At 39.3% G+C, this 23,000-nt stretch overlaps 2 protein-coding genes and 1 non-coding gene across 3 annotated transcripts; 2 read left to right on the top strand and 1 right to left on the bottom strand.

The window, feature by feature from the left end:
• Positions 1–980: 980 nt before the first annotated feature.
• On the top strand, positions 981–3,413 carry LOC111896604 (transcription factor BIM2). The gene is made up of 8 exons (XM_023892584.3): positions 981–1,136; positions 1,257–1,358; positions 1,556–1,640; positions 1,911–1,980; positions 2,096–2,191; positions 2,276–2,673; positions 2,761–2,881; positions 2,988–3,413. The coding sequence occupies exons 2-8, from the start codon at positions 1,262–1,264 to the stop codon at positions 3,084–3,086; spliced, it is 966 nt and encodes a 321-aa protein (XP_023748352.1). The 5' UTR covers positions 981–1,136; positions 1,257–1,261; the 3' UTR covers positions 3,087–3,413.
• Positions 3,414–3,904: 491 nt separating this feature from the next.
• Positions 3,905–3,990, top strand: TRNAM-CAU (transfer RNA methionine (anticodon CAU)). The gene is given in 2 exon segments: positions 3,905–3,942; positions 3,955–3,990. It is a non-coding gene; the product is annotated as a tRNA-Met (tRNA).
• Positions 3,991–4,478: 488 nt separating this feature from the next.
• LOC111896609 (uncharacterized) lies at positions 4,479–6,216 on the bottom strand. Its single transcript, XM_023892590.3, has 5 exons — positions 5,750–6,216; positions 5,229–5,326; positions 5,064–5,161; positions 4,750–4,978; positions 4,479–4,655 (listed from the first exon to the last, which is right to left on the bottom strand). Exons 1-5 carry the CDS (start codon positions 6,084–6,086, stop codon positions 4,635–4,637), a joined length of 783 nt encoding a protein of 260 aa, XP_023748358.1. The 5' UTR covers positions 6,087–6,216; the 3' UTR covers positions 4,479–4,634.
• Positions 6,217–23,000: the final 16,784 nt, after the last annotated feature.

Raw genomic sequence — 23,000 nt, 5'->3', positions numbered from 1 at the left:
TTGAAACATAGTTTCACTCGTTTGCTAAGCAGACGTCACAATAAAAAATCAAATAGTAGTCATGGGTCGTGATCTGAAATAACATTTCTCGTTGTAGCATAACAGTTCTAACATACACTCAAATTACATCAGTTACAGTAATAAGATACTAATTACAAAGTCAAAAAAACGACTTAAATTTTGGAACTTGAAAGTTTAAAAAACTTTATCAGAAATTTGAATTTCCAAAGTAAAAAAACTCTCAAATTGAAACTTGAAAGACAATATTACACAACAAACAAAAAAAGAAATTTGTGACTGACACTAAAATTTCAAAATCCAAATAACTCTCAAACACTCAAATTATTACTCAGACAAAGTAAGAAATCTTAACGGATGTTCTATAAGTGAAAAATATATCGTTCTTGCGGACAACGTGTCGCGTGTCTTCGACATACAATTTCCTCGTGGTCGATTATGTAAACTGATGTAATTAATTCTACACCGACATATTATATAAATTGTTATATGACTTTATAACCAGTTTTGAAATTTAAAATGTGTATTTGAAATCACATAAGAGACACCATTAAATAGACTCAAAAATAGTGTTTTGATTTTTTTTTGCCAATGTTTAAAATTTTGGATTAGATTCGTGAGAAAAAACATTTTACAAATCATTATACATTTTGAAAGTTCAGAAAATGCAATAATTGGTCAAATTTTATTCAGAAGATACAGTGCAAAAAAAATTAACGAATTTTAAAAATTTTAAAAAACATTTTTTTTTCCGAACCGCTTTAAGTAAGAATATCTCTGAAAATCTTGGGTTTATCAAAAATTTCATATTTCTGATGAAGGTAATTATTTTGGGTTTTCTTAAAAAATTTGTGGTTATATTGTGGTATTGGATTATAAAAGGTGAATATCCCAAAATAATGAAATATAGACATACATAAATGTTAATTTAAAAAAAAAAAATCGTAAATCAAATAAGATGAAAAAAAAGAAAAATAAAGATAAAAAAACAATCAACAAAAAAGGGTAAGGCAGCTCATGAGAAGCACGTGAAAAGAGGTTTTCCTGCAAGCCCGTGAAGTTCTTATCACGGTGGCCGCCGCCGGCGTTTACCCAATTCAGAGATCCAGCTTTACCTCGTAAGACTTGTATTCCCCCCTTAATTATTTGATAGATCTACCTGTTTTACTCTAATCAATCGTTAACCCATCTACTTTCCCTAAATTGATTGAAATTCTCCAAACCTATATCAACAATAGGGAGAATGAAATCGAGTAAAGGTCATCAGGAGGAGGAGGAAGACGATTATGAAGAATTCGGCGTCAAGAAAGATAACACCCCGTCTTTCAATACCAGCAAAGGTCTGTTATCCCCTTTAAAATTAAGAACACCTGATCGATTTTTGAGCAATTGTATATCAAAACAATTTTGGGTTTCTGAATTCCCGAACTTTATTCAATTGTGTTGATTATTCAATCCCCAAAAGGGAAAAACAATCATGTAATCGGTTTCTTATGAAGCGATTTTGTATATATTAACTGAATTGGGATTAAAACAGATGGGAAGAGCAGTGATAAAGCTAATGCTACTAGGTCGAAGCATTCAGTTACAGAGCAGCGTCGAAGAAGTAAAATCAATGAAAGGCATGTCTTTGATCACAATCACCATTAATCTTTTATCTAATTTGTCTGGAATTTGTCAGTTTTGGTAAAAATCTTGTTATCCTTTATGAGTTTTAGATTCTATCATGTTTTCTTTGTAGTTAACGTAATTACATTTACAAAATAGTTGTGGGAATGATGAACTGAAATCAATGGAAATTTATCAACTAAGATCAAACAGAATTGAGATGATAATGTAACATATCAATCTAACAAAACATAATGAATTAGCTTTCATTTCTTGTTGATTAGATTCCAGATATTGAGGGATTTGATACCCAATAGTGATCAAAAGAGAGATACAGCATCGTTTCTATTAGAGGTAAATCAACTAAATGTAAAACATATTTATATATTTATCATTATTATTATTATTATTTGAAGGATGATTATGTATTTATGTTATCTATTATCTAATGATTATCGTTTCTTTGTAGGTAATAGAATATGTTCAATATTTACAAGAAAGGGTACAAAAATATGAAGGATCATATCAAGGTTGGAGCACAGAGCCCACAAAATTAATGCCATGGGTAATTAAACATTTATCATCTCATTTTTCTAAATATATTTTCAAAATAACCGAATTTATTTTTCATATCTTTTGTTCCCCATAGAGAAATAGTCACTGGCGTGTCCCAAATTTCGGTCAACCCCCCGTGATAAAAACCGATTCTGGTCAACCACCATCTTTTCCCGTTCGATTCGATGAAAATGTCCAAATTGCCCCTCCCATCAACACAACCTCACAAAATCAAAACCCTGCCCGAACTGACCCTAGTGACATGAACTGTAATATGATCGATTCACAACCTGAATTATCAAACAAGACAACACTCATGCCCATCCCGGTGCTGCCCGGACAATCTGCCCCGGTTGTTGATGGTGGATTTTCCCATCCTGCCCTTCACGGGTCAAGTGATTGCCCGGGCCCGGCTGCCCGAGATGGAAGTCAGCAAGATGAGTTGATGGTTGAAGGAGGGACAATTAGTATTTCAAGTGTTTATTCTCAAGGGTAAGTGTAAAAACTAAAAAGCAACTTTTTATTCGTAAACCATTTTTTAAAATTTAAATATAAATATTTTTTGTTGTGTTTTTTTAGGTTATTAAATTCGCTTACAGATGCGTTACAAAACTCGGGTGTGGATTTGACTCAAGCTACCATTTCAGTACAAGTTGATCTTGGGAAACGTGCAAACAGAGGACTCATATCCACTACTAAGGTACAAATATTTTACTTTTTCTTTTCTTATTAAGATTTAAGACATTATAGTTTGAAAAGTATAATTGAAAATTGAAAATGAAATTAGAATGGTATTTTATTTTCAGGAACATGAGAACGCTCAACAACCGGTGGGTAGGTTTCAAGAATTTAGCAATGGAGAAAACTCTGATCAATCTCAACCTCCAAAAAGACTCAAGACATGAAATTGGTGATAAATTTATGTTTTGGGAGGGGGGGTAAATGGGTCAATTTGTACATGATGTGTGGTTTTGGCAACCCGAGAAATCTGTTGTTATGTTGTAGAAAGAGCTGCTGCATGTGGATGATGAGTTGAGTGTTGCCTTTGGTTTTTTTTTTTTTTTTTTTTTTTTTAGTGTTTCAAGAAAAATAAACAAAAACTTACTATTATTTTAAGAGTTTAGAGGACTGGGATTTGTTTTTACTTATTATTGTTCTTGAACATGAGATGGGACCCACATGGAAATGGAAATGAAAAATTGGAAATGATAGAGATATAAAATTAATTTGTCCTTTTTGTGTTTGTGGTGTAATGTAGCTTATATTGTTGTATAATTAGGACGAAAGGTAGTAAATTAAGATAAGATTATGGAGGGCTTATGTTAGTTATATTCGTAGTCTGTTTCAACCCGTGGGTGACCATTTGTTTTAGTTTTTAGATGTTAAATGAATTTGGTGTGAGAGCATGTTTGGCAAAATAGCTCATCGCTTGTTGCAAGAAGTAATTCTGTAACTTTTTATCGTACACAAGTTTTTGGTATAAAATTACATAAAAGCTAAAATCTTCTAAAATGTCTTAAAAGCTTAAAAAAAACTTTGTTTTAAAATAAAATATTTAAATTCATACTCAGTACTCACAGACAAAGGTTTTTTACTTCAGTTTGATTTAAAAAAAAAAAAAAAAAAAAAGCTCGTTGCCAAAAGCCCGAAACACGTCCAAACTTTAACAGTTATTATGTTATAACACGATTAAATAAATAATGATAGGACGCAATAACACAAAGGGGTGGTGGCGCAGTTGGCTAGCGCGTAGGTCTCATAGCTATCTGAGTTATCCTGAGGTCGAGAGTTCGAGCCTCTCTCACCCCAAAAAACTTTTTCCCCTTTTATTAAATTGCTTCTCAAATCTGACGTTTGAATCTGTTTTATTTAAATATCGATATAAAAGTTTATGTCCAAAAATATTTTTTCCTTTCTTTTGTTAAATTGCGTTTTCAAATCTGACTTTTGAATCGATATAAAAGTTTATGTTTAAATAAGCTCAAAATGATGATAATTGAAATGTTAAAAAAAAAAAGAACTACTTCAAATAGATTGGGAAGAAAGGTCCTTTTATTTTGGAAAAAGTTATATTTTAGTCCCAAAAAAAAATTAAACAGAAAAGTCACAATTATTTGATTTTACACAATAATATGACATTTTTTGTTAAAAGAAAAAAAATTGTTAATTAGAACAAAAATGAAATAATCCGAAGGAAACTTTATGTTCAATTTTCTTGGGGGACTTAACGGTAACTTTTCCGAAAATATTAGGACTTTTTCTGACAATTTCTCAAAAATTAGGCATAAACAAAACACTGGAAACACTAAAAAGATTGGACTATATATTTTCTATATGGAACTGAATCCAACTTAAACAATGATTTACTACATAATTGCATAAAAGAAAAACATCATCACAAAATAAACAAATCATGTTTCATCAATCTTCTTACAAATCAATCCTTCTTTCACTTATTTTCCATCTTCAATCTCCTGCAAATAATACATATAGAAACATATAACATAACCCAATTTTTATGATAAACACAAATTCCAAATTAAGTAACAAAACAAAGTTTATACTTACAGAATTCTCAATCTTATCAAAATCATCATCTTCATCATCATCACCACCATCAAAAGCATCATTATTTTCAGCATCACTGTCATCAAAATCTCCCAAAAGATATGAATCCAAATCCTGTTCTGATGAAGAACTCTTACTTTTCAGCTGTGCTTCCACCTCTTCTGTTTGATCTTTTTCTTTTTGTGGTGTTTCTTTTAATCTGTTCTCTTCTATAAACTTTCTTTCATACCTATATATAACATCAAAGATATATCATTTAACATAACATTAAAGATATACATAATGGAAATTCCAAGATAAAAGCAGTCACATACGGGGATACATGAGTGCTCACAAGGGTAAAATATATCCTCCAAAATCTTCCATCTTTCATGTGTCTTGGGCATAAATCATATCTCAACCTTGAAACTTCCTGTTTTGAATCATCATGTTCAAAATTTCCATTTGTGTTTTTGTTTATGTAAGAAATGTGTGGATACCTTTACTGTTGTGAGGACAAGATTTGCATGTTTTTGCTGCCATTCTGAAAGATCTTGCCTTACATTGGAAACAGTAGCAACATCAGACACCAAATCATCTGAGATCCAATAGAAACAACAAACAAGTTTAGTTGCCTTATTGTGATTAGTGAATTCAGATAGATAATCATGCCTTATAATCATAATCATACATCATTTCATCTAATTTAATCAAATTGCCTTACATAGATCATTAATAACACTATAACAGTAACGATCGGGGTGATTTGATTAGAGTCATGTGAGAATATGTGATTGATAGTTATGTAGTTAGTGTGAGGAACTTCAGTGATTGATAGTTACTTGAAGAATGCTCAACATAAATTTCGAATCAACGAACTTGACATTCATAGTCAAATGTAAGTTAACGTGTTGGACTTAGTTGAGCAATCAACATAATCGATAGATAACAGTAACAGAGCATGAATAACCACTATTTACATAGAGATTACTAGAAAAATCAACGAAACAAGTGAGGAAACCTGGAAAGGGGAAACTCTGGAATGTCGATAACGTGAGTCCTTTGACGAAGTCTCGGAGATCCTGAGTGATCCCGAACGTTTCAAGCTCCAACTCCGACGGAATGTCAGAAGAAGATGATGATGAGGTAATCGAGAGAGATGGGATTTGATCGGCAAGTGAGAGGAGGAGGGCGGTTTTCTTAGATGCCTCGGCGGCAATGTCTTTAGAGCGCTTGGCGGTTTCAGATACGATGTCGGCAATTCTGACCGGAGAAGAAGTTAGGGTTTGAGATCTCCTTGTTGCTTCTTCAGCTAATGATTTAGCTTTTTGCCAAAAATTCTCCATTGTTGAAGTCATCCTTTTGGTTGCTAGTGTGATTTCACTGGTAAAACTGCGAGTGTAGGCGGAATGTGAGGTAAGATAAAGTTACCGACGGTGACAGAGTAGCTCATGCGAACGGACGTATGGTAACCGTCTGTTATTGCTTCCCTAATATGACCGCACTTAAAGGTTCAATAAAGGTACAATAGTTGGGGTGGCAATGGAAGCAACAAATAAACCAAATACTGAAATACTACATTTTATTATCATTTTTTATTTATATGAAAACTTTTAAAATATATTTTCTAGGATTCATTTTATTATATTTTAATGGGATTCTTGAAGATCTTATAGGAAAAGATATTCTCGAGAACTTTCAGATAGTATCTAAATATGTTATGGAAAATTTTACTTAGAGAGACGGGATATATGACAAATGAAAGAGAGAAAGACAATGTATATACCTGTCTTTTAATTTAGTATAAAATTTATTATTTTATAGTCGATTATTTTTAGAAATTTATTTTTGTTGATATTTTAACTTTATAATTTTATTTATAAATAACATACAAGATTTGGTAAAATTTAATAAAAGAACAAGACCTAAGCCCTCTTTGATATGTGTTTGACCAAGTCACGTCAGACACTTTTGGCTGATTCTGTCAACTGATAGTATTTGATATGCAAAATTTATGCGGAAGTTGTAACATAGCTAACAAAGAAAGGAAACAAGACTTTCAAATATACTCTTGCCATTGGAGCCCTTGGATAAAAATTCGTTTGTATAGGGAGGTTACAAAAATCGGGTTTGGGTCTTCCTTATACAAACAATGATGTTTAGCAACAAGTTAGAGGGTTTTTTTATGTTTTAATTCCTATAATAATATATTTAATGTCTATTATATTGGAAATTTTTATATACACTATTATTATTATTATTATTATTATTATTATTATTATTATTATTATCAATCACTATATAGAACATTAGGGTAAAATTATCATTTACATCAGTCAGCACATTCAGTCAGATGTACAATCAAACAATAAGATTTTTTACTCAGTCAGAATTTATTATTTAGACAGATCTTTCTCAGTCATTACTTTTTTAATCAGAAACTATCAAACGGGGCCTACATATAAAATATATCTTAAATAAATGAAATGAAAGGGAGCAATTGTGGTGACGTAGCATTGTCATGTTACTTTGCAAACTAAAATGATTAAGCAATTCGTATGTTGAAACAAGACGTCATTTTGTTGAAATGATATAATTTTGCACGAAAAAATTACAATGATGAAATTGGAAGAAACAAATTATACAACCAGCTTACTCGATTTATAGCAATTATCCTATATTTCGAGCTTCTATTAATAATCCAAAAAAGAAAAGATTGAGTAGCAATCTTGTAAAAAAATCTATCATTTTTTAGGTTTTGTTGTTCCGAAGATGAAATATTCTGAAAGGTCCAAATAGCTCAAAAAAACTAGAATAACAACCGCATTAAGACAGTTATATTAGTTCAAATTAAAATTGGTCGAACCCGTACACTTGATCCTTTCACACACCACGCCGAATTATGTGAAGAAAAAAAACACATCCCACCAAAAGATACAAGTCCATCAAATAGACTCGGCCCAGTTACAATGAAGTAGAAGATGATCCAAGTTTTCATTGTGTGCGTTGCATAAAGCCGAGTGGTATACATTGCACGAGAGTGTGTGGGGTATACGTGGCAACGGACCACGACCGTGTACACCATTCAGACCGGTCATGGTTCGTCCATTTCGTGGTACCTCGTCTTCTCGACGACGAATGTAAACGGCCAATCAATTTTTTTTCTTTCTTGACTGTTCAACGGTCAATTTTTCAAGTTTTTTATTTTTTTTACAAATTCAATACCTATAAATAAAACCCTCATTTTCATCAAGTTTTACACCTCATTCTATAAACCAAAAAACACATGGATTTCTTTAAAAATTTTGACTCAGATGATGACGGAAAATTCATTTCGATCTTCTTCAACATTGTGCAACACCTTCACGATGAAGAAAGTTCAAATGTTGCTCGAACAATGGTGGTCGTCAATCGTGATCGCTAAGCCGCACACGACTTATTGGTACGCGATTATTTTTGTCGATCATAGTATTTACAATAATGACTCGTTCGAACGTCGTTTCTGTTTAAATAAGGCAAAGTTGTTCACAAAGAGGCAGGAATCAGCGAGGAAGGATATCGAGAGGGCATTTGGAGTCCTCAAACAGACATGACATGTATTGAAATACGCTACACGACTTTGGGATAGTGATAGAATTAATCGAATGGTCCAAGCATGTATTATAATGCATAATATGATCATTGAAGGTCAAGGTCGAACGATTTGCACGTATGATCTGGACAACATCGTCATCCCGCTTGAAGAGTTCGTACCCGAAACTAATGAATTTTTATCACGAGTTGTTGAAATTCATAACAGCGAAACATGTTTCAATATTCGAAAAGATATCGCGGAACATTTGTATCAACTCAGCATGAACAAAGATTAGTTTTTTCACTTTTGTTTGTTTGTTTGTTTGTTTGTTTTATTTTTTTGTTTAATTATAGGTTATTTAAGTAATGTAATGTTTTTTTAATTCTAGTTTAATTAAGTAATGTAGTTTGAAGTTGTATTTTTATTTTTATAATTAATGAAAAACTAGTTAAGAAAAATTCCATGTTTTTTCTTTTTCTTTTTTTTTTTTTTTTAATTTTCAAAAAAATGTAATTTTATTGTATTTTTGAATTAAAAATGATAAAAAATGATGTGGAGTGGAGTTGTTAGTGGTGGGTATCTCATAGGTTTAGTAGTAGTTAGTGGTTATGATGTGACACTCATCACTATAGTGGTTAGTGGTGGATATAACGGATGATCTAAGAGGCAAATCAATCCACTTATTCATCAAATTGGTTTTAGTAGGCATGTGATCTAAGATCCTACACCAAACCTAATATTAAGTTTAACGGGAATTCCAACTAATAAGATTACTTCCTATCAACGAAAAAAAAAACGATTACATGCATTTTTAAAACCGATAAAAAATAAATACTACCTGTAATATTCTTTTATGATTTACGCTCTAGCATATAAAACCATATCGAACTCGTCTTCAGTGAGGTGATCGTAAGATTTTCTTAAAAATTCAATATCCTGACTTTTTTTCTTCACCTCTCAAGCCGGTTGTGTAACATCCCAAAATACGGACCAAAAATTTCATTTTAAATTAAACAAAGATGAAACCATTTGTCTGAAAATCACATAGCAATTATATATATATATATATATATATATATATATATATATATATATATATATATATATATATATATCAACCAATGTATCCATAGTCAGAACATGTCATAACAAAATCATATCAGATAGATCTATGGTGCGGAAAATCGTGTGTATGATGCGCTGGTACCGCGTCGGCTCCTTTCCCTTCGCGGAAGAAGTACCTGAAACCAAAACTGAAAACCGTAATCACGAAGCTTAGTGAGTCTCCCCATTATACCACATATCATACAATAAACATATTGCCAGGCATATCTAGGAGCCTGGCCTACCCTGCTGAGCATATCTGGGTGCTCAACCTACCCTTGTCAGACATACCGAATGCCCGACCTACCCCTTGTCAAGCATATATGGGTGCTCGACCTACCCTGCCAGACATATTTGGGTGTCCGACCTACCCTGCAGTTTATTTCAACCGGTTACGAGGATTATTTCACCCCCTACTACTACCACATAATAACATAACATTATATATTTTCAGGCATATATGGGTGCCCGACCTACCCTGTCGGTCCTTACAAAGGTCTATCCTACCCCTCCTACCACTATCACATAAAACATAGCATACTAGCAAGTAACACATAACAGATAGTGGCATACCAGACAATTATAACAAAGACAATCATCTCTACTATAATCAACTACTGGTGGACCAACATTGGTTCCTTCGACCTATTTCTACTGGAAGGTAACTCACCTCAATGTTGTGAAGTAGTTGAACTATCCTCGGTGTTGGGATCAACTCCTCTCAAACTCCTACACATAACAATCACCTTTAAATACCCTTCCATACTTATAACCCCTTTAAGGCTCAACTCTGGTCAAAGGTTAAAGTCGAAGGTCAACATTCTGGTCAAAGTTGTGACAACCCGAAATTTCTATCTTGTAAAGCCATCCAATTCAATCAAAAGTCAGACTTGTTTCTGCTATCTTTTAGCTTTGTTAAGGGTCTGTTTGAGTGTTCTAAGCCTAGTACATCCAAGGAATGAGTGTTAGGAAGTATCTGCTTGAGTTCACTGTACATCATTCAAGCCATAAACTCCATCACAAGGAGTTTACTGTAACACCCTGATCATTAGGTATTAATATTAACATTTCGGTTTGGGATTTTTGAAAACCTACTCGGCGAGTTGGCCACCCTACTCGTCGAGTAGTAGCGGGTTTGGGGCGCGAGGTTAATGATCTACTCGCCGAGTCCATTATGGTACTCGACGAGTAGATGCTGGCAGATGAAACCCTAGATTCCAGGACCTTGCACCCTATTTAAAGGGTCATTAGCCTCCCTTGGCCTCCCCTTTACAGCTCTATACCTCCCTAAAACCCTGATTCGAGTGTGAGTGTGCTTCTTGGTGGTTTTAAAGCTTGAAGGAGGGATTTGGTGAAGGAATCACTTGAGGAATCAAGCTAGAAGGAGCAAGGGACTCGTGGGGATTCAAGATCTACTTCTGTGGAGCACTTGCTGAAGGTATTAAGCTGTCTCTTGGCTCATTTCCACCCAAAACCCTCTTGTGCATGGATTCTAAGAAAGGGTTTTTGTGTTTAAGCCAAGATCTAAATTTGTAACTTCAGATCTGAACCCCCTTTTGGCCTTAAGATGCATAAAGTTATCAGTTGAGCTTAGCATGTGCCTTCCCTCAAGTGTATGACTCCATTCCAAGCTTAGACTTGCCATTTTAGGGCCTTAAAGCCTTGCATGCACGTAAAGTTTGCAACTTTACGTGGAAAGCATGCCTCAGGAGCCTAGATCTGTAGTTTGGAAGCATTGCATGGCTCAAAAAGGGTCTGTATGGCTTGAGATCTGTTAGGACTCGGCGAGTCACAGGGGGAGACTCGGCAAGTCATATGAAGGCAGGCATGGACTCGACGAGTTGGACGAACAACTCGGCGAGCCCGATGAATATTGCTATGAACTCGACGAGTTGGATGAACAACTCGGCGAGCTGGATGGAGATTAACTAGAACTCGACGAGTTAAAGGAACAACTCGGCCAGTCGAGTAAGATTTCCCCAATGGTTGGATGTTCGTAGACGTGTCGAGTGGCAAGCAAGGAAACTCGACAAACGACCTTAGATTATTGATCTAGACCACATGAAATCGACGAGTCACCTTAATGACTCGGCGAGTAGATTTTATCTCGGGAAACTCGGCGAGTCACGAGTTGTACTCGGCGAGTTAGGGTCAACAGGGACCGTTGACTTGATCTGGGTTGTGGTTGACCAAGATGGACTTTGGGGAAATGACTGGATATTGTATGACATTTTTAGGCAGTTGCGTGGAGCAGCCCGTGGGGTACATTTGGTCGTAAATTGTCAGTTCAACATTCGTGACAGGTGAGTGTCTCACCATACCTATGGGTCTAAGGCACCAAGGCCGGCCCATTATGTGATTATGTTATATGTGTTAGACATTCTGTGTTTTTTTATGCGATTGCCTGTTTTGTATGAAGACCCCGGGGGAAGCCCGTGGCATTGGATGTAAGACCATGTGGAGTAGCCCATGGCAGTCCTAGGTGAAGACCAAGTAGGGTAGCCTATGGCATTGGATGTAAGGCCACGTGGGGGATCCTATGGCAGTCCTAGGTAAAGACCATGTGGGGTAGCCCATGGCAATCTCACAGTTTTCATGTATGCATGGCTTACGTGATATGTGTGTAGCTTTTATAGCTAACAGGATATATGATATGTGGTTTGTGTGTATGTGGTACGCGCTGGGAAACTCACTAAGCATTTCGCTTATAGGTTGTTGATTGTTTCAGGTACTTTAGAGTCTAAGGGCAAAGGCAAGGCGTGATGACGTGGTGTGCACTCTACCTCTCTTTTTGTGTATTGGGACTCTCTGATGTTTCAAAAGTACAATAAATTTGTAATAATTGTGAATTGGAAAACAAATGGTTTGGAAATTTATGGATTTTGGGAATTGTTTGATTAATTAAAAATGAAAAATTTTCTTGGTAAAATTGGGTCGTTGCAAGTTGGTATCAGAGCCTTGGTTTGAGGGATTCGGGCACATTCTCGGGTGTGTCGGGACTCAAACTAAGGAAGTGGTAAAATGTTTTCAAAAGAAACTTAAAAAGGATTTTAAGCCAAAAAGAGGAGAGTGCATCAGTGCAATCCGCGTGATCAGCCGAGCCAAGTAAGTAGTTTCCTAAGTTGAATAGCCATGTTATATGATAGTGAGCTTTGTCAATTATATGAAATTGCCAAGTGTATGTTTTAAAATTATATACGGTTAGGAGCTTATAGCCCCAGGATGATTGATTTAGTCTATTGGTCCTTTCTGTGTATAATTTGCACGCCTAACAGCAACCTGTAGTGATTGGTCTGATTGTTATGAGTAGGACAACCATAGGGTGTTCGGGTTTGATCCATGCGAGGGTCGTGGGTCATGGTTTGTGTGGATAGCTTTGGAAGTACCAGGTAAAGCAGCGGGGTAAGGTACGAATAGGTGTGGAAGGTAGTATTGGGCCCGTACTACTGGAAGCACGGGACCCGTACCCAAACCCATGTTCTACCTGGGAATTCCAAAGGAAAAAGGTGTGGAAGTAACCTCGTTACGGGTAACCTGGTCATTATGTTTTATGAAATGTCAGTCCAGCATGGTGGTTACGCGATTGGGATCAGGATCGGGGTCGGGATCCGAGGCTGGGTCAGGCGGCCCTACTGATGGTATCGATAAGAGGCTGCGTGAGCTGATTGCGGCTGAGGTTACGAGGGGTATCCTTGACGCTACCCCATTCATCTTTGGGACGGTCAAGGAGGGCATGATGAAGATCATGGAAGAGAGGCTTAGAGCATTCAGGGCCGATATTTCTGCGGGCCAAGGTGGAGCTCAAACCCCCTCGTTTAGGGAGTTCAAGGCATGTGGAGCTCCAGAGTTTTCAGGGGTCAGGGACCCCGTTGTGAGCAGACGCTGGGTGGCGGACATCGAGAATGCCCAACGCACGAGTTCTTGCCCGGAGGAGGCAAAGGTTGGATTTGCTTCCTGTATGCTGACAGATAGGGCCCGAGATTGGTGGGGCGAGACTACTAGTCAGGTGGGAGCAGCCGGTGTGGCTGACATGTCATGGGACGAGTTTGTCTGACGATTCGATCAGGAGTTTGCACCACCTATTGAGGTGCAACGGATGGTGAGTGAGTTTCATGAGTTACAGCAGACTACTGAGACTGTGGCAGAGATCACCGCCAAGTTTCGAGAGCGAGCTTTGTTGATCCCTCAGTATGCGGCAGATGAGGACATGAGGAGGACCCGATATCACTCTATGTTGAAAGAGGATATACGGGAATTTTTGAGATTTATAGGGTTCAAAACCCTGAATGAGATGGTTGATAAGGCCCGTGAGAGGGAGATGGAGTTGGAGTCCCGCACGAAGCAGAAGACTGAGCAGGTTCAGGCAGCGGGGGCTCAGGGTATGAAGCCTAAGACCTCCGATTCTTCGAGTAAGGGTCAACAGGGCCGGGGCCGGTGCGCCAAGTGCGGGAGATTTCATAATGGGGCTTGCCGGACGGCCGGGATGTCGGGCTGCTACTCATGTGGCCAGCAGGGTCACTTAAGTAAGGATTGCCCCAAGAAGGGCTTGATATGTTTTCATTGCAACCAGACAGGCCATAAAAAGGCCGATTGTCCGAGGTTGCAAGGAGGAGGAGGAGGATCTGTGGCAGCGCCCGCGCCCGCCACTATGAGGATTACTGATGGCCGCCCTAAGGCGGAAGCTCCAGCGGTGAAGAGTCGCGCATTCCAGCTGACTACCGAGGAGGCTCGGGCCGCGCCAGACGTTGTGGCTGGTATGTGTTCTTTATCTCCTGTCTCTTTTATGGTAAATGTTTGTATGTATGCTTATTATTCCTTGTATAGGGACCTTTCTGGTTAATGGTATGACGACTCATGTCTTATTCGATTCGGGGGCTACCCGATCTTTTGTGTCTCTTGCGCTTAACAAGAAATTCCGAGACGCACTGGGGACTCTGGATACCCCGCTCGAGGTGGAGATTGCAAATGATCACACAGTGAGTGCTGTAAGGGTGTGTCAGGACTGCGTCCTGAATGTGCACGGCGAAAGGTTTCGTGTTGATTTGGTTCCCATACCATTGCGAGGATTGAAGGTGATTATTGGGATGGACTGGCTGGGGGCCAATGGGGCCATGATCGATTGTGAGCGGCAGCTAGTCCGGGTTTGAACCTCAAGGGGGGAGAAATGGTTATCCACGGCGAGAGGACCATGTAGGGTCCGACCCTCTGTTCAGCTGCGAGGACGAGGAGGTTTCTGCAACAGGGCTGCATGGGATTTTTGGCCTATGTTTCAGATACGCGAGAGGAGGCAGCGACGGATATCGATAGTGTACCAGCGGTGCGGGATTTTTGGGACGTTTTTCCCGAAGAATTACCCGGAGTGCCCCCAGAGAGGCAGGTGGAGTTTCGTATTGACCTGGTACCCGGGGCCGCCCCGATAGCAAAGGCACCATATCGGTTGGCGCCACCGGAGATGCAAGAATTATCTGCACAGCTTCAAGAGCTACTAGACCGAGGGTTCATCCGTCCGAGTAGTTCTCCGTGGGGAGCTCCGATCATTTTCGTGAAAAGGAAGGACGGGTCGCACAGGATGTGCATCGATTATAGAGAGCTGAATAAGCTGACGGTGAAGAACCGTTATCCTTTGCCTAGGATTGATGACCTGTTGATCAGCTTCAGGGAGCATCGTGGTTCTCTAAGATTGATCTTCGATCAGGGTATCATCAGATGAGGATTCGGGATGAGGATATACCGAAGATAGCTTTCAGGACTCGTTATGGGCATTACGAGTTCGTGGTGATGCCATTCGGGCTCACCAATGCTCCGGCCGCGTTCATGGATCTCATGAACCGGGTGTGCATGCCAATGTTGGATCAGTCGGTGATTGTTTTTGTTGATGATATCTTGGTCTACTCCAAGACCAGGGAACAACATGAGCAACATTTGAGAGAGGTATTGGAGACCTTGAGGACGGAGAAGTTGTATGCAAAGTTCTCCAAGTGTGACTTTTGGTTGCGAGAAGTACAGTTTTTGGGTCATGTCATTAATCAAGAGGGTATTTCGGTTGACCCAACAAAGGTGGAGGCTGTGATGCGATGGAAAGTACCGAGGAATGCCTCGGAGATTCGTAGCTTCTTGGGCTTAGCGGGTTATTATCGGAGATTTATCCAAGATTTCTCCAAGACTGCAGTGCCATTGACCCGTTTAACCAATAAGAATGTGGCCTTTCGATGGGGTGAGGATCAGTAGAGGGCTTTTGAGACCCTAAGGCAGAAGTTATGTGAGGCTTCGATCCTAGTATTGCCCGAGGGATTGGACGAGTTCGTGGTATACTGTGATGCATCGATTTCAGGACTGGGTGCGGTACTGATGCAGAGGGTACGTGTGATCGCATATGCCTTGAGGCAGTTGAAGCCTCACGAGGAAAATTACCCCACTCATGACCTGGAGTTGGGGGCGGTGGTGTTTGCCCTCAAGATTTGGAGGCACTATTTATATGGGGTGAAATTCGTTGTGTATACCGATCACAAGAGTCTGAAGTATTTGATGGACCAGCAAAACCTGAATATGCGTCAGAGGAGATGGTTGGACGTGCTAAAGGACTATGACTGCGAGATCCTATACCATCCAGGGAAGGCCAATGTGGTGGCTGATGATTTGAGTCGCAAAGCGACGGGGTCGCCGATCAGGGGTATTTGTATGAGGGTGACGATAAGTCCACCCTTGATAGACATGATTCGAGAGACTCAGGTCGAGGGGGTGAAGAAGGAGAACTGGAAATTGGAAAGAATTCATGGGTAGTATCATTTGTTTGTTAAGGATAGTCGTGGCTTGTTGACACAATGTGGCCGAGTATGGGTGCCGATGTCGGGGAGAGTAAGGCAGAGATTGTTAGAGGAGGCGCATAAGTCCAGATTTTTCATACACCCAGGTGCGACAAAAATGTATAGGGATTTGAGGATGAGCTATTGGTGGCCCTGCATGAAGCAGGAGATCGCCGGTTATGTGGAGCGATGCTTGACCTGTAGGAAGGTCAAGGCCGAGCACCAGCGACCTCATGGCAAGGTTCAGCCACTACCCATTCTGTAACGATTGTTTCCGAGTTATAAAAGTTATTTAATTCTTCAGTTTATGTTGGGCCATAGTTGAATTAATATTGTGAGTGGACCTTTGTTTTGGGCCGCAGTGTAAGCAGCCCATAAGCCGTACGCGGGGCGTAACCCCCCTTGTACGCTGGGCGTACTGCTTAAATGAATCGCGGGGAGGCTGAGCGTACGCACAGCGTACCTTATGGTATGCTCGGCATACGCGGTCAGGTGGCAAACCCTAATTTTAGGGGTTGAGGCGTATTTAAACCCCATTATAGCCTCCCATTTGGACTCTCACTTATCATACACTCCAGAGAAAACCCTAGTTCGTCCCCCTTGCTCCTTGTTTGTGTGTGTTTGATCTTTGAGCTTATTTTTGTGAAGAAGGAGAAGAAGAGAAGTGGAAGAAGAAGAACTTGAGCACCTTGAGCTCATAGATCTGGAATCATCCTTTCTTTTGGCATTCAAAAGAGGTATAAAGCTTCCAACTTTCCTCTTGTAAGTTTAGATCTAGGAGTTTTGGAAGTTTGGACCTTTTAGGTCCAAAGGAAAGACCTTTATCTTGCAACTTCGTTTTTAGAGCTTGGGATTGCTATCCTTGAAGCTCAAGTGTCCCCATAGCAGTAAAGTTTCGATCTTTGTGGCTTATATGGAACCATGCATGAGATCTAGTTGGTTTTATGAGAGTAGAATGTTATTTGTGGAAGTTTGAGCCTTTATGAGACTTGTAAGCCATCAAGTAAGCAACTTTGTGGCTTAAGGCATGGAATAAGCTTAGGATCTAGATTTGTAGCTTCTGGATCGAACTATTAACCACTTAACGAGATGTTGGATTAACAGAGCTACACGCTGCGTGTACAAGGAAGTACGCGCCGCGTACAAGCCAGCAGCCAGTACGCTCAGCGTACCTTGGGGTACGCCCCGCGTACGTTACCAATTTTGGGCTTCGAGTGTTAGGCCTCGGTGTGGGCTGGGCTTCAGGCTTAGGGTCCTTGGGCCTTTATGGCCCATCAGAAATCAATTGCTAAGGACCAAGGACTTGGTATTGGGCTTGGGTAAGGCCCAATAAAAAGGGTTTGAGGCCCAATATAGCAAATTGGGCCATTAGTGGGCCTATAGTGGGGTCATAAATGGATTTAGAAGGAATTGAGGTTTTGGGCCATGCTGTGCCCCACACCATAGTAGGGGTAAAATGGTTATTTTACCCATAGAGGAATCCCTATTCTGATTTAGTATTTATTTCCCATTTTTAGCTGGGAAGCAATCGGGGCAGCAGTCAAGGATTTTTCATTCGGGAGTTCAGCAGTCAGCATCACGAGGTGAGTTACCTTCCAGTAGTGGTGGGTCTAAGGCCACAATGTCGGCCCACCAGTAGGAGATGTATGATAGATGATTGTCTCTGTGATATCATCTAGGTTTGCTACTACCTGATATGTTATATGCTAGCATGATATGTTATATGTGATAGTAGTAGAGTTCGGTTGTTAGGACCGGAGGGTAGTCAGACACCCCAGATACGTCTGACAGTATGTGATGTTATGTTTTATGCTAGCATGATCTGTTATATGAGTTAGAGGTAGTAGGAGGGGAGCAGTCCCCGAGTTCGGTTGTTAGGACCGAAGGATAGTTCAGACACCCAGGTATGTTTGATAATCGGTTATGTTATGATATGTGATGGTAGTAGTAGTAGTAGGGGTGAAATAGTCCTCGAGGTTCGGTCGTTAGGACCGAAGGGTAGTCAGCACCCTAGAATGGCTTGACATGGGTAGTAAGCACCCCAGAATGGCTTGACACGGGTAGGTCGGCACCCTAGAAAGGTCGTACCGGGTAGGTCGGGCACCCCAGAAACGCCTGGCAGTATGTATGTTATGTGATTGTGCGGTATGTGGTACGTTGGGGGAACTCACTAAGCTTCGTGCTTACAGTTTTCAGTTTTGGTTTCAGGTACCTCTTCTTCAAAGGGGAAGGAGCTGGTGCGGTAGCGACCCATCACACACATGTCTTGTATTCCGCATTATGAGATCCTCCTGGGAATTTGTACTCTGACTTTATTATGTTTTTATGAAATGTTTTTCAACACATGCGATAACTTTTATGGAATGATATGATCAGTGAACGTTTTATTCCTAAGGTTTGCTAAGAATATGTTTTAAAAATGAAATTTTTGGCTCGTATTTTTGGGGTGTTACAAGTTGGTATCAGAGCCCTGGTTTGAGGGATTCAAACACACCTTCAAGGGTGTCTGAACTCAAATCGAGGGATTAAAAGATTTTAAAGAAGAAAATGTTTTCTAAAAGGCTAAGTAAAGGGTTTTAAGAAAGAACAAAGTGTGTGATGTGCGCGACCGGCCGAGCTCAAGTAAGTATTCCCCAAAAGTACCCATACCAGCTTATGTTATGTAGAACAACATGTTAGAATATGACTAAGGATCTAGGAGTGATGCCTTATGTGCCTGCTTTATGTGCTTCAGTGTATGAAAATTGCATGTTAGAATTGAGTAGACAGCAGTAGGATAGCATGTTAGGGTTATGCCTGATAGTATGAGTTTGGCAGTGTATGCTAGTGCAGCTTTTCTCTATAAGGACGAATTTGCTTGAGATTGTTTCCTTTTGTCTGAATGTTGCTTGCTTTGTGCTTCGTGGGACTCCGAGTGATGGGAGTTAGACATTATATGAATACGTCACGTCACATGTGATCAGGATTGAATTATCTTAGAGTGTTGGATTTGGCCTTACTGCGCGACTTTTGTCGGAGTCTAACTGTGTAGAGTCGAGTCTGTTACTCGAAGGATTATCTGAACCTCACCACATGTGATGGCATTCAGGTAATGACTAATTGGCATTACAAGGAGGCCTTCAGCAGCTGAGGACCAAGTAGGGTGGAGTTAGAGATTTTCCTGGGGCAAGCCTAGGATGAGTATAGCAGTGATCGACGGTAGTGAAAGGGACTTGGTGGAGTCAAGGCAGTCCTTGGAGAAGGTACAGATAAGACTAGGGAACTTGTAGTAGGTGTGATCCCTCCAGAGGTATCAGTACCATTAACCATTATTATTCATGTATTTCAGAATGGTGGTACTACGCTCGAGGCCAGCAGTTGGCAGTTCAGAAGAGGGATCGGGTTCGGGATCAGGTTCCGAGCCAGTAGATGAGGGGCTACGCGAGTTCATTGCGTCAGAGATCACCAGAGGCATCCTTGAGTCGACCCCCATCATCTTCGGGTCGATCAAGGAAGGGATATTGGAGTTTATGGAGGATCGCCTCAAGGCATTCAGGAGCGACATGGCATCTGGCCAGTCGGGATCTCGCACACTGTCTTTCAAGGACTTCAAGAGCAGTGGCACGCCGGATTTTCACAGGGCGAAGGACCCCATAGCTGCCAGACGATGGATTGCATACATTGAGTCTGCACAGATGATTAGCTTCTGCCCTGAGGGGTCGAAGGTGAGGTTTGCAGCAGGGTGTTTACAAGATCGAGCTAGGGATTGGTGGGAGTCCGTGGGTGACTCGTTGGGAGCCTCAGCTGTCGAGACTATGACTTGGTCGGACTTCGCAACCAGGTTCATGGCAGAGTTCGCGCCGGCTGTCGAGCTTCAGCAGCTGGCTAGGGAGTTCTTGGATATGAGACAGACAACGGAGACTGTGGCGGAGATCACCGCCAAGTTCCGGGAGAGGGCGCTGCTGGTGCCCCAGTACGCAGGTGATGAGGATATGAGGAGGACCTGCTACCATGACATGCTCCGAGCTGATATTCGAGAGCATGTCAGTTTTTCAGCTTGCCCTACCTTGGACTCTATGATTGCAAGGACAAGGGAGAGGGAGATGGATCTGGAGCACATTCGGAAGAGGAAGACAGAGGAGGGACAGACAGGAGGGGTTTCGGGGAAGAAGCCCAAGGGATCAGATGGTAGGCCGAAAGGCCAGTCAGGACCGAGCCGCTGCAGGAAATGCGGCAGGCCTCATGAGGGGGCATGTAGACTGGGATCGTCGGGCTGCTATAAGTGCAGCAAGACGGGGCATTTCAGCAGGGATTGTACCGCCCCTGCACCTGCGATTCAGACATCGGAGTTGCTGTGTTTCCACTGCAACCAGAAGGGCCACAAGAAGGCCAATTGCCCCCAGTTGACAACATCAGCGCCGGCTAAGGCGCCAGCTCCAGCTACCCTGTGGATTACAGATGACCGGCAGGTCAAGGCAGAGGCTCCAGTGGTGAGGAGCCGGGCATATCAGCTGACTACCGAGGAGGCTCGCGCCGCACCCGATGTGGTGACGGGTATGATTCTTTCCTCCTATCTTATTTTTATGATGTTATGATATTGATCTGTAATCTGTGTATATGCGTTACACTACTAGAAAAAAGGCCTTTTACGACGCTCATTGCGCGTCGTAAAACGCTCAGACGACGCGCAAATGCGTGTCAAGGAAGGCCCTGTCATAAAGAGAGACGACGCGCATTTATGATGCGCATTTACGACGCGCATTTACGACGCGCGGTTACGACACGCAATGCGTATCAAGGAAGGCCCTGTCATAAAGGAAGACGACACGCATTCGCGTGTCGTAACCTTACGACGCGCGTGTTAATGACACGCAATGCGTATCAAGAAAGCCCCTGTCAAGAAAGGCCATGTCATAAATGAAGATGACATACATTTTTGCGTATCGTAAATTTAAATGTTTAAAAAAAAATAAATTTATATATTTATTAATTTTTAAATTAAATTTTCATTTAATTTCTTATAATAGAAATAAAATACCATATACAAAAAATACAATCCATTGCATAATATAAAATAAATTGCACAAATTATAATGTCATACAAAGAATCATTCAAATGTTAAACAAAAATAATACATTGCTAATATGTGTTATACATTCCTATAAAACTAACAAATAATCATACAACTCTGTTTCTTACTGGAAAGGAATGCCAAACATGATTAAAAATATCACTTAATCTTTGATTAATCGCCTGCTTAAGTAGAATGATGTTGTTGAGAAGGTTACCTAGCAACAGAGAAAAACAAAACACCTCTCCCACAATCACAACATCATTTACAGAAAAATGGTTGTCAATTACTTTCATTAAGACTTTCATTCAATCACAAAAATATTAAGTAAAAGGGTGAAAAAAATAACTTACTTTTGATAAGTTGATCTCCCTTAGAGCAAACACAGCTAAACCATTGAACAAGACCCTCGGGCCTTCTTCTAATGTAAACACAATGCTCGTCTGCAAAATTGAGGCGATAAAATAAAATTTGAATATTGTTTGGGTAGTTTATATATGATTTGATAATTTGATTTAAAATACAATAAAATAAATTATCTTTTTTGTTACCTTATGGGGCTTGTCAATCCATAAATTAAGCGCAACAAATAGTTACCTATCTTTTTTAAAAACTTTTATGGGGGTATAATGACCAAAATGCCCTTGTATTTATATACATGTTTACAAATATAACTTTAATAACTAGGTGACACCTGGATTGTTTGTGCTAGAATATCAAGCCCAATTTCAGCAGCCCGAGAACTTGCAACTGCTCCAGTGTCTCGTATGGATTCCGAGGCTACAATCTATTAAAGAAAACACTTAACAAATTTTAAACAAAGAAAAAAACACAATATTAAAAGTTTAAACGTAAGAATTAGCAACTAGTTTCATTTACCTATCCATAGTTTCAGTTTATAGTTTATTTCTTTTCATTCTCCTTCTGTTACGAATCTTCTTCTCCTTCTACTACTTTTTTTTTAAGATTTGAGTTTCATATATCTTCTTACTTTCATTATGTATACATAGTATCTGTTTTCTATGGTATCTATTTCGTGAGAAGGAGATAGCATACAACAGAAGTGTGGTATCTGTTTTTTGTTTCATTTGTTTTTGTTTTTTCATAAAGTATAAAGAAAAAGGCATATTTTTCCTTTTCCCTTTAAAGAAATAATGTTAGGTATCCTTGAATTTTTTAGCATAATTGATGTAATGGTGATTTTATAAATCTAAATCATACTTTTCGGTTGTAACAGTTTTTTTTTTAAAACTTTTTGAACATAATGATTAAATGAAAAACTTAAAGTTTCTATTAAAACTGTATTGAATGTAATCAACATTACAACAATTATTATAAAAAAATGCAAAAAAAAAAAAAAATCACTGTGATTACTTCTTTAGACTTTGATTTATACAAAGGGACCAAATTTCATTAAATTTTATTAACACATGGGCCATTATGTAATTTTTTAAAACAAATGTACTGCTTTGAAAATTTAGTTACACAGGGGCTGTTATGTCAATTGAATAACATAAGGATCAGATTTCAATTAATTTATTAAGACATGAGTTGTTTTGTAAATTGGTTAACAGAGGGAGCATTTATGTAATTTTTAGCAAAAATTATATTACTTTCAATCATAAGGATCAGATTTCAATTAATTTAATTACTTTTTTATCTTTAAATAATTATCAAAAATTATATTACTTTGAATCATAAATACTTTTACAACCTTTTTTTAACATGATAAATTATTAT

The sequence above is a fragment of the Lactuca sativa genome, chromosome 8 (assembly GCF_002870075.4).
Source record: "Lactuca sativa cultivar Salinas chromosome 8, Lsat_Salinas_v11, whole genome shotgun sequence".
Lineage (NCBI taxonomy): Eukaryota > Viridiplantae > Streptophyta > Magnoliopsida > Asterales > Asteraceae > Lactuca > Lactuca sativa.
Note: the sequence above shows the minus strand (reverse complement) of the source record. Positions and strands in the feature narration are given on the sequence as shown.

Excerpts from the sequence above, each read along its gene's own strand:
- LOC111896604 (XM_023892584.3), top strand. The coding sequence starts at position 1,262 with ATGAAATCGAGTAAAGGTCATCAGGAGGAGGAGGAAGACGATTATGAA. Across the intron at positions 1,359-1,555 it reads GTCTTTCAATACCAGCAAAG|ATGGGAAGAGCAGTGATAAA; the intron begins GTCTGTTATCCC and ends GGATTAAAACAG. Across the intron at positions 2,192-2,275 it reads CCACAAAATTAATGCCATGG|AGAAATAGTCACTGGCGTGT; the intron begins GTAATTAAACAT and ends TGTTCCCCATAG.
- LOC111896609 (XM_023892590.3), bottom strand. The coding sequence starts at position 6,086 with ATGACTTCAACAATGGAGAATTTTTGGCAAAAAGCTAAATCATTAGCT. Across the intron at positions 5,327-5,749 it reads CCAGAGTTTCCCCTTTCCAG|ATGATTTGGTGTCTGATGTT; the intron begins GTTTCCTCACTT and ends ATTGGATCTCAG. Across the intron at positions 4,979-5,063 it reads GTGAGCACTCATGTATCCCC|GTATGAAAGAAAGTTTATAG; the intron begins GTATGTGACTGC and ends TGTTATATATAG.